Here is a 14,234-nt window from a genome sequence, read left to right as displayed (position 1 = left end):
AGGCGGTGTGAGCAGCCTCGGTCCCACCTTCATTAGTTGGCTCATCCCCCGAGCTGGCCGGGTCAGCTGGGAGCGTGGCACAATGTAGGGGCCGTTTATACACTCCCGGAGCACTCGGGGGAGTTCATCAAACCACCGCTTTTGCATTTAGATGCATGTGACAGCACCTCGAACTGCCCACGCTGCCAGGAGACAGATGGGGCGGCACCGGGCTCCCAACCAGGCCTTTTGTGAAGCCCTCAAGTCCTCCACGACCATCCTGGCCGCTGCTGGCCAGAGAGCCACGCCCATGCCCGCTCCGAGTCACAGGGGAGACTGAGAACGCAGTATCCTCACCATCCGCACAGAGCCCACACACCCAGGACTGGAGGCCCGAAGTCACGTCAGAGCCCACAGCCGGGCGTCTCTGCTGTTGAAGCAGACCCGTGGGCACTGCCAGGGAGGTGAGCTCACTCCTGAGTGGGGCTGGCTTGGGCCCCCTCCCACCCTGACACGGGCTTCATCCCTCTCTAGTGGACGGACGTTCACAGCGGAGGCCAGGGGCCCAGTTCTAGGCTGCTCGTTCAAAGGAAACAGCAGAACTGGCCCCGAGGGGTGGGGCGACTTCTAGCTTTAAAATACCTTTTCCTATCGCATTTCCACTTAAGGTAATGCTTTTTAAAACACTTGCCTCTGCTGAGTTAAACATTCTTTAGGACGGATCATTGTTGTCATAAAGGTTAACAATTTAACAGGTGCTTTTGCGTGACAATTGTAATGTTGTATAGCTCCCCCACTACACCAAAAGAGTACACTCGGACCCACTGCCGGGGAGCGGCCATGTAAGTTCCCTGCAGAATAGAGGGGAACTGCCCCGGGGGGTGCCCCCAACTGTCCCCTGAAGGGAGCCTGCAGGTCAGCCATGGGCCTTGGGCAGCAACCACACCTTCAGGAGCGGGGCCACCAGGAGCCTTCGCAGCACGGTGCGGCCTAAGGACAGTCACTGGGCTGCTCGTGGTTCAGTCACGTGGCAGGCGGCCTGCAGACTGCACCCTACAAAGTCACTGTGAGTCAGGTGATGGGCTTCGGGATATTTTGGGGGACGGGATTGGGCTGTTGAATAATAAATATCAATAAATACAGCCAAATAAATAAATTGCATACTTTACCCAGAATGGGCCTTATGAGTTCTCTGTTTTCCTAAGGACTACAGAATCTGCAGGTCTTCAGCACAGCCACAATGAACGCAGTCTACCCTCCCGCAGGCCAGTGCTCCCAGCCCCATGAGGCTGCCCACCCTCCAGCCCCCACAGAGCACAGGTGGCCTGGCCCGGGAGGTGGCCGCACAGCCATCCTCACCACGGGGCAGACCGCTTCTCTGCTGGTGAGCAGCCACGCAGCTAACCACTGCGCACCAAGCCTCCTTTCCCACATGGGCCACGGGGATCCCTGGGGCACAGTGGCTAAGGCTTGGCTACTAACCAAAAGCTGAGCAGTTCAAAGCCACCAGCAGCTCTTGGGCAGAGAGAAGTGGTTGTCCCACCTCCCCCCAGAAGGACGCACCCTGGGGACTCAGCGTCCCCTGCACGGCAGCAGGTTTGGTTTTGCGTTCATACAAAGAGAGGCTCCCCGAGGGACAGAGGCCTTTGGCCTGCTTGGTGATGACTGCACTTAGACAGAAGAGGGGGTTCTCCCTGCGGCTAAAGGTGCCACAAGGCTGGCTCCACCATGCTGGGCAGCCCTGTGAATACAATGCTTTTGCTTATCCAGCGAGGCCACTGCTGGGCGCTGCCTGTGGAAGGAAACCTTGATAAGAGGCACCCACCGTGAGACAGGCACTGCTAGAACCTGCCAGCCACTCCTGGAGCAGGGCCAGTCGGCCAGAGCAGAAAGCAGCTGGGCACACCCTGTGGGTTGGCTGGTCCCACTCAGCGCAACAGCGTAGCCCTGCAGGATCAAGGAGGGAGTGGTGTTTTCTCTCCATCGTGGTGTCTGACAGTGGCCCGCAACCCTGCAGCCCTGGCATGGAAACCGGCCCTGTGCTTCCGTAAGGATTTACGGCCTCGGAACCCCACAAGGAGCTCCATCCATGCCAGCCCGCAGGCTCTCTGTGAGTTGGAGTCAACTTGATGGAGTGGGCTTGGTGTTTTGGTTTTATATCCTATTACGGCGATCATACCAGGTTTTACAATGCGGTGGTTTTTCCCAAATGTGTTCCAGAGAATCCTCATCAAAGAGTACAGATCTTCCCTACTTAAGGCTCTCCCTGTCGGACAAATGAAAGCATGATTCTCAGAAAGTTAGAATTCAGAAGGTGAGTACTGTCTCAATTCTGACTCCGCGGGAGTGCAGGAAACACACTGCAAGCTCATCGAGCCATTATTGCCTCTCCTGAGGCCCGTGCGGCAGCACCTGGATAAGGCCCAGTGCTGACAGCTGGGTCCACACATCGGGACCCTGCCCCCAAGGGTCCCATGGCTGTCAGCTCCTCGGTAGCAGACAGCCTCTTCTCTCTTCCACAGACCGGCTGGGTGGTTAGAACTGCTCACCTTTCATTTAGCAGCCCAAGGCCTAATCATGGGCGCGCGCGCGCGCGCGCACACACACACTCACACGTGCTGTGAACTACTACTGTCCTTGAGATGAAGTGAGGTTAAACCCCAGTCCTTCAGCACCATCTCTGCCGCCTGGCAGAGTGAGTTTACTGGACGTCTTCTGCAGGCGGGAGAGGATGCTGCCTTCGTTGAACGGGGAACTGGTCTCTGCACCTCACGGCAGTCAGTGAGGCACATCAATATTTCAAATCATCTCTGCAAGCATGGACACTCACACTTCTATGGAACAAATCAAGGAGCCCTAGCATGGCAAGCCCAAAAGTCAGCGGTTCAAATCCACCATCCACTCCTAGGGAGAGGGATGAGGCTGTCTACTCTGGCACACATTTACAGTCACAGCAGGCCTACACAGGGTGCTAGCTGTGGGCGAGCTTTGGACTGGTTTATCAGGCCGCAAGGAACCCTTGGTGGCACAGTGGTTAACCACTCAGCTGCCAAGGGAGAAAGAGGAGATCACCTGCCCCAGAGGATTTACAGAAACCTTGCAGGGCAGTTGTACTCCCTCCTCCGGGGCAGCTCGGAGTCGGGGGGTGGGGTGGGGACGTGAGGGCTGTGGGGGGGTTTCGGTTTTATAGGACAAATGAACCGTTTACAGCAAAAGCTCACGTGTAAAATCACTCCCAGAAAAAAGTCAACGGCAGCTAACTCTCCCCCAGGGGCACACAGTTTAAAGAGAACACGGCCATGGGTAGGAACCAGTGAGCCCTAAGCACAGCCGGACACATCTCTCAGGCAGGCAGCACAGGCCCCCACCTGGGGCAGCTCTTCCCGGGACCTCACCCACCTACTTGGGAAAAATCCCATGAGATGTTTTATTTCCTTTTCCCACACAGGGAGCGTGTCCTCTCATAGTTGTCTGGAACAGTCCGGATAATGTCCCAGAGTCTCCCGCACAGGAGCCAGTCTGGCAGACAGGGCTCAAAGCACACATGCCCGTGAGTGGCTGTAAAATCTCAAGGACCCAGAGCTTCTCATTGGGAACGCCTGCATCTTCCTCGGGTGGGGCTGGGGGCTGAACGCACGGCTTTGCTGGCCTGGGGACCGAGTCCTGGCTCTCTCGGGGCCTCTGGTGGGAGAGGTGAAGCTCCTGTGTGAGGGCTCCGTAATCGGGTTGTCTCTTGGAGCAGCCTGCCTGCACGGCAATCTGCACAGCGCGGGGCATTTGTCATCATTAGCTGAGCTGTGACAGCTGGTACCCAAGGTGTCCCTGAGACACCAAGTGGCTGGGCCACTCGGGGCCCGGGCTCTGCCAGCAAGGAGAAGCCCTGCGAGGGTCTCAGGGCCAGCTGCGAGGGACCAGAATTGTCTCTAGGACACTGCCACCCTGCAGGCCTTGTCCACAACGAGAGATGGCAGGTTAGAGCATGGATAAGCTGCGGTGGGGACACAGCCGGCAGCAGGCTCCAGGGGAGAGGGGACCCCAGTAGGAGCAGAGGCAGAACAGGGGTGAGAGGGGACCCCAGCAGGAGCAGAGGCAGAACAGGGGTGAGAGGGGGGTGGGTGCACACTACAGCCCAGCGCAGATGGAGGGCTGGGCTCAAGGCTGGGAGCACGTCTTACGCAGGCTGCCCCAGGAATGTGCTCCCAATCTGAAGCCTTCAAGAACGATTTTTGTTTTTATTAAAACTCCAAGCCCTGCCCATGCCCCCAGGTGGGGGGCGGCAGTAGCTGCGCTAACGAGAGAAGGATTTTGAAAGGCTGGTCCGTGCATCCTAAGGTGCTTTGCGTCTTGGGCTTCAGGTCACCCTTGTCAGGACGCCCCGCAGGAGGAGGGAAAGGCAAGGTTTACCCTGTGCCCTGCCCGGGCTGCCCGTCAGGAGACCTCCACAACAACTCCCGCAAAGCTATCCAGCTCCGAACCCTAATCAATAACACTCGCTTTCATATTATTATGTAAACTAGTTTTCCACAAATAAAACTAATTTTTGTGTTAATGTAAAATCTATGCAAATGCATGCAGTCATTTATCAGGAGAGCTGACAAGCGTTCCATATTGGGAGGAAAGGAAAACGCCTCCAGGACCCAGGCAATTAATTATTGCTGTATTTTTCCTTTTTCTTCTGTCTCGAGGCACAAAAGTTACCCAGCCCGTTAAAACAGCAACTGAAATAAATAGAGGGTGTGTGTGCGCGCGCGCGACTTTTTTATTTTTATTATTTAAACACATATGGCTTTTGCCTGCAATACTGATCACCACCAGGCCTGCAGACGCCATTGGCTACATTGTGCCCTGACAGATGCACGCAGGGGAAGCGGCTGGGTACGTACGGTGGAGAGCGAGACAAATGGGTGCACCAGGGCTCATGTTAGAAGAGAGACCCAAACAGCAGCCGGCCTTGAGGCAGGCTGACCCCACACCCCGCCCAGGGCCTCGTACCTCGCTGCTGCTTCCCAGCACAGATGCGGGGCCCAGCGCTGGCTGGCTGGTCTGTGAGAGAGGGAGAGACACTTAAAAGAGTGGGGGGTCTTTCTAGAGCCCCGGATAGACTTGAGTGTCTTGTGCACGTGGACATAGCCCACGCAGACTCCTTGCGGTCTCCGAAGATGACCTCACTGGTCCATCTTGCCATCACTTGTCTGCCTTGGCCTGGCAACCCCTTTCTGCAGCGCCCCCACCACCCCCATAGCTATTGGTCTGTGTGCCACAGGACCAGAGGGGTCAGTTCCACTTACCACTCGGCCGTCTCTCGGAAGGCTGTACTGACAGGTCCCTGGGACCCAGGCTTGCCGATATGGCAGGACTTCCCGGGGGCCATGGTGCCACAGGAACCTGGGACCTAGACGCAGTTTCCTTTAGCAAGTTTACATGTAGGACTTCGCCTTTTGCGGTCTGATACTTTGGCGCGCGCGCGCACACACACACACACACACACACACACACACACACACACCCCGCCTGCCCACATGGGTGATCTCACAAACTATAAAGAGTATTCTTTCTAAAAATGGCTGAAGATTATTAAGAAAGCAATAACTTCTTCCATAATAGGCCTGTAAGCATGCATAACATTAAAATGTCTGTTGTAATTGCCAAATAAACACAGAGAACAGAGCGCAGCAAAGTAATTTGTGTGTCTCCGGGCAGAGGGAGCAGGCCCAAGTTGTAAAAATGCAAATACTTGGAGAAGCCTCCTTGTCCTTCGGAGGAAACGGAGCACGCGGACAACTCCCTCTTTCTTTGTTTGGAGTCACTGGGACGGTGTGGAGGTGAATGGCAGTGCCTGCTACACAAACTAGGGACCCTGAGCCTACTTCCCACAGAACAGGCCTTCCCTGCTGAGAAACACACAGTCGCACACAGACTTCTGGGCCTCAGCCCCCATCTCTAAGGAAGGATTAATTTTCTGAAAACACAAAGTAAAAGGTAATTCAGATATTGAGAGAATATTTCTTTCTCTTGTGACATGAAGCCAGTAATGTGATCAAACAGGGAGCTCACGTGGATAAGAAGCTGCTTCTTAGATGTATCTCGAAGCATTCGCCGTGAGCTGCATTTGTAAACAATGTAGACATGTTCACGCCAGCACTCAAAATCAGCATTTCCTCTGGGGAAAACCGGACACACATGGATTTGGGCTTTTAACCAAGCACTGACTGGGGTCAGAGACGTGAACACTAAATGACTCTTCCATACAATCACGTGCGGGATGTGTCTGACTTTGCAAGGGTGCTTTGGTGCACCCAAATGCAGGGGTTTGGGGTTAAAATTGGTCCTAAACTGATCACAAGGATCAACACAGAACCCGCTCCCAGAGGGACGAACAGAAAGGTGGGTGAAGAGTGACAGAGGACGATATATGAACATAATCTATTACTTGTCAAGGGTGCACGAGGGAAGGAGGGAAGGAGGGAGGGAGGGGCACAAATGAGGAGCTGATTCCAAGGGCTCAAGTAGAAAGAAACTGTTTAGAAAATGGTGATGGCAACATAGGTACATGTGTGCTCGACACGATGGATGAATATACGGATTGTTATAGGAGATGTAAGAGCCCCCAGTAAAAGTATTTAATAAAGCAACAACAAAACTGGTCCTCACTTAGAAGCAGGACGTTGTCCGGGCAGGGGCACGACACAGGATTACCCACCATCTGGGGCTCTCCCGCTGTGAGTCCAGCACACAGACACAAGTGAAATTTACAAATGGAAAGAAGAAAACGGGGTAGAAAGGGACATTTTGTGGCACTACCTGCTCCCGTGCAGGTGGCCAAGGTGGCCATGGCTGTCCACGTTCACCAGAATGCGCAGTCATGAGGACACCCTCACGTGGAACCATTGTCGACTAAGATGGGGCCAGGGGTAAACCACACAGCGATAAACTGGGCTTAACCAACACGGATTCCTCCAAATAAAGCGGAGCTGTACTCCTGACTCCACGGCCTTCGGATGTTTACTCCCAGTTCTTATGCCTCAAAAGGCGGGCTCGGACTTGGACCTGCGATCCAGAGAACAGCACTGACCTCTGGGCCCTTACATCTGGAAGACTTGGTGTTCCTGACCCGTCCTTATGCCTCCCCCACGTCAGTGCGTGGGAAATAAGCGTGGGGGTGAATGAAGTCAGAGAACCCCGTAAGCAGCCCATTCTCCGGGGTCAAGAACCGAGCCCCTCAGTGTTCTGTGCTCTTCAGTGAGGAGTGTAGGTGATCATGGCTTCTCCGTGCAATTATCCTCTCAAACTACTACTCTGGGTCCTGATCGATGGAGAACATAAATTAAACCCTAGTTTAGAGACCTCGCGTGGTTCATTAGAAACAGCCCCAGACTATAGATTGGAAGCCGGAAGGTGGTTTGGGACATGAGGCTACTGGTCAGTGATTACCGACTGACCGTGCTGTGGACTGAAGGTTAGGGTGAGCTCCGCCAGCAGCTTTGTCTCCCCCGGCAGGCGGCTTCATGAGAACCATGCTGGATGTCCAGCCTACTGCACACCTTGCCCTTCACGGCCCTGCTCCTGGCCTGAGTGCCCACACCCAAGGCAGGTCCAGGCTAGGACCCAGAACCTCCTGTCCCTGGGTCCCTATCTACCCAAAAAGGGCCCACCAAGGCCGACAGGACATGCACACCATTTCCAGATTTAACACAGAAGCTGAATCGTGATTTTATCAATCCTAAAGGTAATGGTGACTTTCTGAGGGGTCCACAAGGCACTGGGGGCGTGTGGGGGGGGGGCGCACCAATGCCCTCCCCCAAAGTGGATGGACAATAGCAGTGGCCTTTAGTGTCTGCAGAGGGTAGAGGTCACAACTGGCTTGTTCTGAGCAGTGAGCCAGCCTTTGGGTGGGGATGCTAAGAGGAAAAGTTTTCCCTTTTCCTGCAGCAGCTCCGGCCTCCCACACAGCCCAGGGTCACTCACCAGGCTAACCCACCAGGCTTTCTCTCTGCTCTACCTTTCTCCTACCAGGAGGCAGATTCTGAGCAGACTGCAGAAGTGCTTTGACCTGCAGTTGGAGGCAGAGGACTGGGGCTCCTGGAGCTGCACTTCCACCTCCCATCCCAAGCCACTTTCTTCTCAGCCTAGGAACCAAGCCACCCAACCAAATCAAGTCACAGGCTTGCTGGCCTCCCCGGCCGAATGCCAGCAGGGTCATACAGTAAGGTCCTGAGGAAAGCCGAAGCAAAGGCCTTGGCAGTTCAAGCCCAGAATTTCAGAAATCTATTTTCAGTGAAGTCTGCTTGAGGATGCAGCTTTCAGCTGTGGAAGTCTGCTTTCAGCTGCATGTGGATGCAGCTCTTCTTGAAGAAAGATACCCAGATCCCAAAACAAACTGACAGCCTGACTCCAACTCGTAGTGGGCCTCTGGGACAGGCCAGCGTTGCCCTGTGGGTTTGGTTTCTGACGCCACACACCTGTCCATGGGCAGGCAGCCCAGGCTCTCTCCCCAGGAGCAGCCGCTCAGTCTCAACTGCTGTACTTGTGGGTAGCAGTCAGTCCGACCGACCTGTGCAGCACCCTCTGTGGACCCTGCCCTGGTGTCCAGCTGAGCCCCAAGGTCAGACAGGATAAGATAAGATCTGGGCTGCTGACACCCCACCCCACCAACACGTGAGGCTCCACAGCAGGGAGCAGAGGTGGGGCCATCAGCCTAGATTAGCAGAAACCTTCCCTCCACAGCGGCTGATTCAAGTTGACATCCAAAGAAAAGCCAGCACGAATATCTGTCTTTAATTTCTCCCGTGTAAAAAAGAGAGCGAGATTGTGTCTGGCAGAATGAACCAGATGAAGTGGCATGGGTGCATTAAAACATAAAAAAAACACCCAAAAACCAGAGGGGTGGGGGTGGGGTATCAGATGGCTACAGTGAGCCTTCAAAGCCACTCCAGCAGCAGGGATAAATAATTTAATAAACACAGCTCCATATTCCCTCCATCCCCCAGTGCCATCAGCAGATGAAAAATAAAATAAAATAAAAGAAAGCCTTGCATTCCCGAAGCCTTCCAAGGAGACTCCCGGCCTGCAGAAAATGAAATGAGGCACAAACCCCCATCCCTCCCCTGTCCCTCCCTCCTTCTGTCCTTCCCGCTGGGGGTGGAGGGTGGGGGCAGCGGAGGCGGCTGCTTCTCCAGGACACAAGGCTGTCTTTTGCCCAGAACCGTCCCTGGTCAGGGAAACTCATGAACATTCGATTCACATTTAAATTAGCTTTTTCAAACACACACAGAAACCCTTCATTCATACATTTCTCAACAAGGCTGTATGTGATCTGTGTGTGTGTGTGTGTGTGTGTGTGTGTTTAACCTGGGACCCCTCACACTGCCACTTAAAAGATACGATAAGCTGACCTGCAAGGGGTGGGGTAGCTTGCCCAGGAAATGGTGCTGGGGTGGCCATTGTTTTTAGAATGCATTAAAGTTGTAAGAATCATACTTTCCATTCCTAGTATGAAAACATGCTGCCAGGGCACTTGGGTCTTTGTTGCCCCCCACCCCCGCTGTGCTTAAACTGGAGATTGAGTAATAGAGTAAGTGACGGGAGCAATGGCCCTTCACATCCCAGACCCCATTCAGTCAGGAGCCTCTCAAATCATCATTAAATCCTGTGATTCTGGGTTTGCCCATTCCCCAATTAGGTTCCCTTTCCTTCAAATACCATTCTATTTTTAGCCCATGCCAAAGAGGTCTGCAGAGGATAGCACTGAAAACAATCAGCCGTTTATGTGCCAGAGATGGGACACTGGTCGTTGAAAACATGCATGCGCACAGCTATATGGCCGCAAACATCATCTGTCGGCTCTTTCACTGACTTCAGATCTGCGTGCATGAACGGACAGGAAGCTGCACGCACTACATGACCCTGAAAAGGCCAGCTCTGGTGGTCAGCGCCAATTCCACAAACACCCCCCAAAAACGGGGAAGATAAAGGGTACGGAGCTAGCCTGCTCGCCGCAAACGCAGCGACTTCCCGTGGGGCGCAACAGAACGCATACATATGGAGGGCAGGGGAAAGCCAGCCCAGAAGGGTCATTTTCAGCCGGCCAGCGAGCAGCGAGTCTGGGCCAGGGCTCCCATGAGAGAAAACGCCGCAGGCGCGCTCCGGCTCTAGCCAGCACCCTAGCCCAGCAGCCTTCTCCCGGGCGCTGGTTCCGGGGTAGCAGTGGCCCGGCAGCCGGGTGTATGTCAATCAGTGCCAGGGCAGCAGTCTTGGGGTCCTGCAAACCCATTGCCTCGGCTCAGGGCGCCCTCTGGGCGGATGGGTCCACCACCCTCCTCCTACGCTCTCCTTTGCATCCGCCCAGTGCAAATCTTAGCGAAAAGGCCCCGGTGGTACCAATTAGTTTGCACCAAGTGCTTGGGTGTTTAGCTTCGCTTTTAACCCAATTAAGACGCACAGCCAGCCCGGCTCCGTGCCACCTGCGCGCCGGCTCTGGCGAGGCTGCCAGGCCGCCTGCTGCCCTTGCGGGCCCTGCCTGGTCCCTGGCAAGGTCCCCAAGGGGTCCTCAACAGGCTGGGGCGTGTGTGGTGGCCAGGAGGGCAGGTTGGGCCAGGCAGACGAGGGCACAGCGAGGGGCGCCAGAGACAGGCCAGGTCAGGGGTAGCCCGGTGCGGTGTGCAGAAGGAGCCAAAGGCCAGCTCTCTACGGAGGAGCAGGGAGCAGGCAGCGCGCGGGGCCCTGCGCTGGGGGAGTGCAAGAGGTGGCTGGTCCCGCAGATGCAGGCTCTCTCCGAGCCACAGCCTGCCCACTGGCCGGTGGCTGCCAGTCCTAGTGCTGGGGTGGGCCTCCTTTATGCCCCCTTTCAGCTGCATTCAACATGGACTTGGGCGAGGGTGTATGGGAATGCTGGGTACCCTGGCCCTGCTCCGAAGGGCCTGGAAGGCGCTGGGGTTTGGCAGGGAAGGATGTCCATGCCTCACAGGGAGCTCGGAGCTCACCATTTTAGGTGAAACCTGAAACTACCACTCAAAAACAAAACAAAAATACATTTTAAAAGGTGGCTTTGAAATGCGGATCCTGCGCAAGATAAACAAACACCCAAGCGAAGGGGGGGCATATAGGAGGGGGGATCGCTCAAAAATTCCTCCTTCAAAGCAGCTTTGCAAACAAACAAGGGTGCTCACCTGGCGCCCATTGAGGGAAGGTTGTTGGTCAAGTGGGGGGGGGGATGCCTTGGGCATTACAGGATGTGGGGAGCTAGGCCCCTCTGCAGGGCTGACAGCTACTGGATACTCCGCCCCCCCCCCCCCCCCAACCCCCGTTAGCCAGCCCCACTGATGACTAGGAAGACACGGGGGTTGGGGTGGGAATGAAGAAAAAAAAGATGCAAAAATTGCAAAAGGATGTGGACCCCCAAGCCATTTTCAGTGCAGCTTTGTAAGGTTCCACAAGCTAGGAAGGTGGCTCTCATCCCCACTTTCCTCTGACTGAGGTGTGAGCCCCCGGGGCTGCCAAGGCTGGTGGCACTGGGCTTTCTTTGAAAACCGGTAGTAGGTCACAGGCACAGAACGGGGCTATGGCTCGGAGAACAGCTCGCGATCGGAAGGAGAAGCTGGAATCCTGCACGCTAACATCCTCCAAAGGTCCCAGCAGTCTGGTCAGAAATCACAGGAAAATCCCCCCATCACTGGGAGGCAAGATCTCTGGACAAGGGCACTAGGGACTGCTGCTCAGAGTCCTTGAAACGCTGCCCAGGCCCTAACCGAGGGGTGGGGGTGCCACGCGTGTTTCAGAAGGCCCTCACACTGGGGCCCAGGGGCCTCACACACCCAAGGAAGCAAGCCCTAGCCCTTTCCAGAACTGCAAAGCAGAAGCCCAATACTCCTCTGGGAGACACAGAGGGCCAGGGACAGAGGGAGTGGGGGTGGTGAGAGGGAGTGCGCAGGGAGGAGAGAAGGTGGAGAGGGAGAGAGGTGGAGGGAGGGAAAGAGGGAGAGGACGAGAGATCATTACCTGCCTAACTTAAGAACACAAAACCATGCGCACACCTAGAACCATCGGCATGAGGCGCGCACCTAGAGCCGAGTGCCAGGGCGGTGGGAGAAGGACACTGTGCACCGGTGTATGAGGCCCAGCCCGCGGCGAGTGCACTCGCTCTGGGCGACGAGTTGGTGACCCGGTTTCAGGAGCTGCTGAGCTGATTGGTCGAGGGAAGAGGCTACACCTGTATTTGCATTTCAGCGGGTAACAACAACAAAGCCGGAGGCGCAGGGGTTGATTTTGGGGCTCCGACCGGGCTTTCCTCTGGGGCCCTTGGCTTGAGGGTTGCTGAGGCCGGCGGGGTGGTCCTTGGGTCTCCAGCTCGGCTAGGCGGCCGGGCGGGTGTCTCCGGACCACCACAGCCCCTTACCTCTGGGGTTGGGGCTGCCAGGGTGCGGGGGGGATTAATGGGCTCGAGCTGCAGGCGGAGGCCCTGACGAGCGCGGTGGCGATTGGCCGCCCGCCTGCCTGGCCCTGCCTTTATAATTTGCACACGAGCGCATCTGGGCTCGCCGGCAAAGCCACCGCGGCGTCTCTGACACCTCCACGCGCACACTGCCCCGACCCGCCGGCCAGGCCGGCGCACACCATGCTGCCGCGAAGGCGCTGAGCGGGGACGCGCGAGGGGACGCTCCGCCCGGGCGGCGCGCGGCGTGGGCTGGGTGACCCGCGTGCGGAATCCCCCCGTCGTTGTCGTCCGCTCTCGCCGCCGCCCCGAGACCGGCCCGAGAGCCCGGCAGGCGGAGAGGCAGCGGCCGCGGGCTGCGGCCGGGCGCCGAGCTCGCAGGCGGGGGTCGCGCAGTCCAGAGACCCGGGCCGAGCGGCGCGCTCGCGGCGGCCCCGTCCTCCTCCGAAGTTGGCTCCCGCGCTGGCAGCCGCGTTGGATCCCACGGCCTACTGCGAGACTCCGGTCTACAACCCGGATCTCTGCCCCAACATGATCGCGGCGCAGGCCAAGCTGGTCTACCACCTCAACAAGTACTACAACGAGAAGTGCCAGGCGCGCAAGGCGGCCATCGCCAAGACCATCCGTGAGGTCTGCAAGGTGGTCTCGGATGTGCTCAAGGAGGTGGAGGTGCAGGAGCCCCGCTTCATCAGCTCGCTCAACGAGATGGACAACCGCTATGAGGGCCTGGAGGTCGTGTCCCCCACGGAGTTCGAGGTGGTGCTCTACCTCAACCAGATGGGTGTCTTCAACTTTGTGGACGACGGCTCGCTGCCCGGCTGTGCCGTGCTCAAGCTCAGCGACGGGCGCAAGCGCAGCATGTCGCTCTGGGTGGAGTTCATCACCGCCTCGGGCTACCTCTCGGCGCGCAAGATCCGCTCGCGCTTCCAGACGCTGGTGGCCCAGGCCGTGGACAAGTGCAGCTACCGGGACGTGGTGAAGATGGTGGCGGACACCAGCGAAGTGAAACTGCGCATCCGCGACCGATATGTGGTGCAGATCACGCCCGCCTTCAAGTGCACCGGCATCTGGCCGCGCAGCGCGGCCCACTGGCCGCTGCCGCACATCCCCTGGCCTGGCCCCAACCGAGTGGCGGAGGTCAAGGCCGAGGGCTTCAACCTCCTGTCCAAGGAGTGCCACTCGCTGGCCGGCAAGCAGAGCTCGGCGGAGAGCGACGCCTGGGTGCTGCAGTTCGCCGAGGCCGAGAACAGGCTGCAGATGGGCGGCTGCCGCAAGAAGTGTCTGTCCATCCTCAAGACGCTGCGGGACCGCCACCTGGAGCTGCCGGGCCAGCCGCTCAACAACTACCACATGAAGACCCTCGTCTCCTACGAGTGCGAGAAGCACCCGCGCGAGGCGGACTGGGACGAGTCCTGCCTGGGGGACCGGCTCAACGGCATCCTTCTGCAGCTCATCTCCTGCCTGCAGTGCCGCCGCTGTCCCCACTACTTCCTCCCCAACCTCGACCTCTTCCAGGGCAAGCCCCACTCGGCGCTGGAGAACGCCGCCAAGCAGACGTGGCGCCTGGCCCGCGAGATCCTCACCAACCCCAAGAGTCTGGAGAAACTTTAGGGGCCCCCGCCCCCAGCCCTAGCGGCTCGACTGAACGCAAGGCCTCTCCGCAACGGAATGATCGCGGGCGTGGGGGACTCCGGTGCCATCCCAGTGACAAGGCGGGCCCGACCGAGAGCGGCCCCAGCCCCCAGAATTACAGGACTCTGCCCCTGCCGCAGGCTCCCCAGCTCCCGCGAGGGCCTGGCCTCGCACGGCGCCCACCCCATCTTTGCCA

The 14,234-nt window shown here is 57.3% G+C and overlaps 2 protein-coding genes across 2 annotated transcripts in view; one reads left to right on the top strand and one right to left on the bottom strand.

Moving 5' to 3' along the window:
• Positions 1 to 14,234, bottom strand: part of NBEA (neurobeachin) — a 465,975-nt gene that overhangs the window by 132,907 nt on the left and 318,834 nt on the right. The window contains exons 41-43 of the mRNA XM_045294000.1: positions 12,555 to 13,939; positions 12,371 to 12,384; positions 4,972 to 5,022 (exon numbers count right to left, since the gene is read on the bottom strand). Coding sequence (XP_045149935.1) covers positions 4,972 to 5,022; positions 12,371 to 12,384; positions 12,555 to 13,939 — 1,450 coding nt within the window. The remainder of the gene's footprint in view (positions 1 to 4,971; positions 5,023 to 12,370; positions 12,385 to 12,554; positions 13,940 to 14,234) is intronic.
• On the top strand, positions 12,854 to 14,215 carry MAB21L1 (mab-21 like 1). The gene has a single exon (XM_045293984.1). It carries the CDS (start codon positions 12,938 to 12,940, stop codon positions 14,015 to 14,017), a length of 1,080 nt encoding a protein of 359 aa, XP_045149919.1. The 5' UTR covers positions 12,854 to 12,937; the 3' UTR covers positions 14,018 to 14,215.

This window comes from Echinops telfairi, unplaced genomic scaffold (assembly GCF_000313985.2).
Source record: "Echinops telfairi isolate 266 unplaced genomic scaffold, ASM31398v2 ScPeMD7_2565;HRSCAF=3150, whole genome shotgun sequence".
Classification (NCBI taxonomy): domain Eukaryota; kingdom Metazoa; phylum Chordata; class Mammalia; order Afrosoricida; family Tenrecidae; genus Echinops; species Echinops telfairi.
This window is presented reverse-complemented; position numbering and strand designations above follow the sequence as displayed.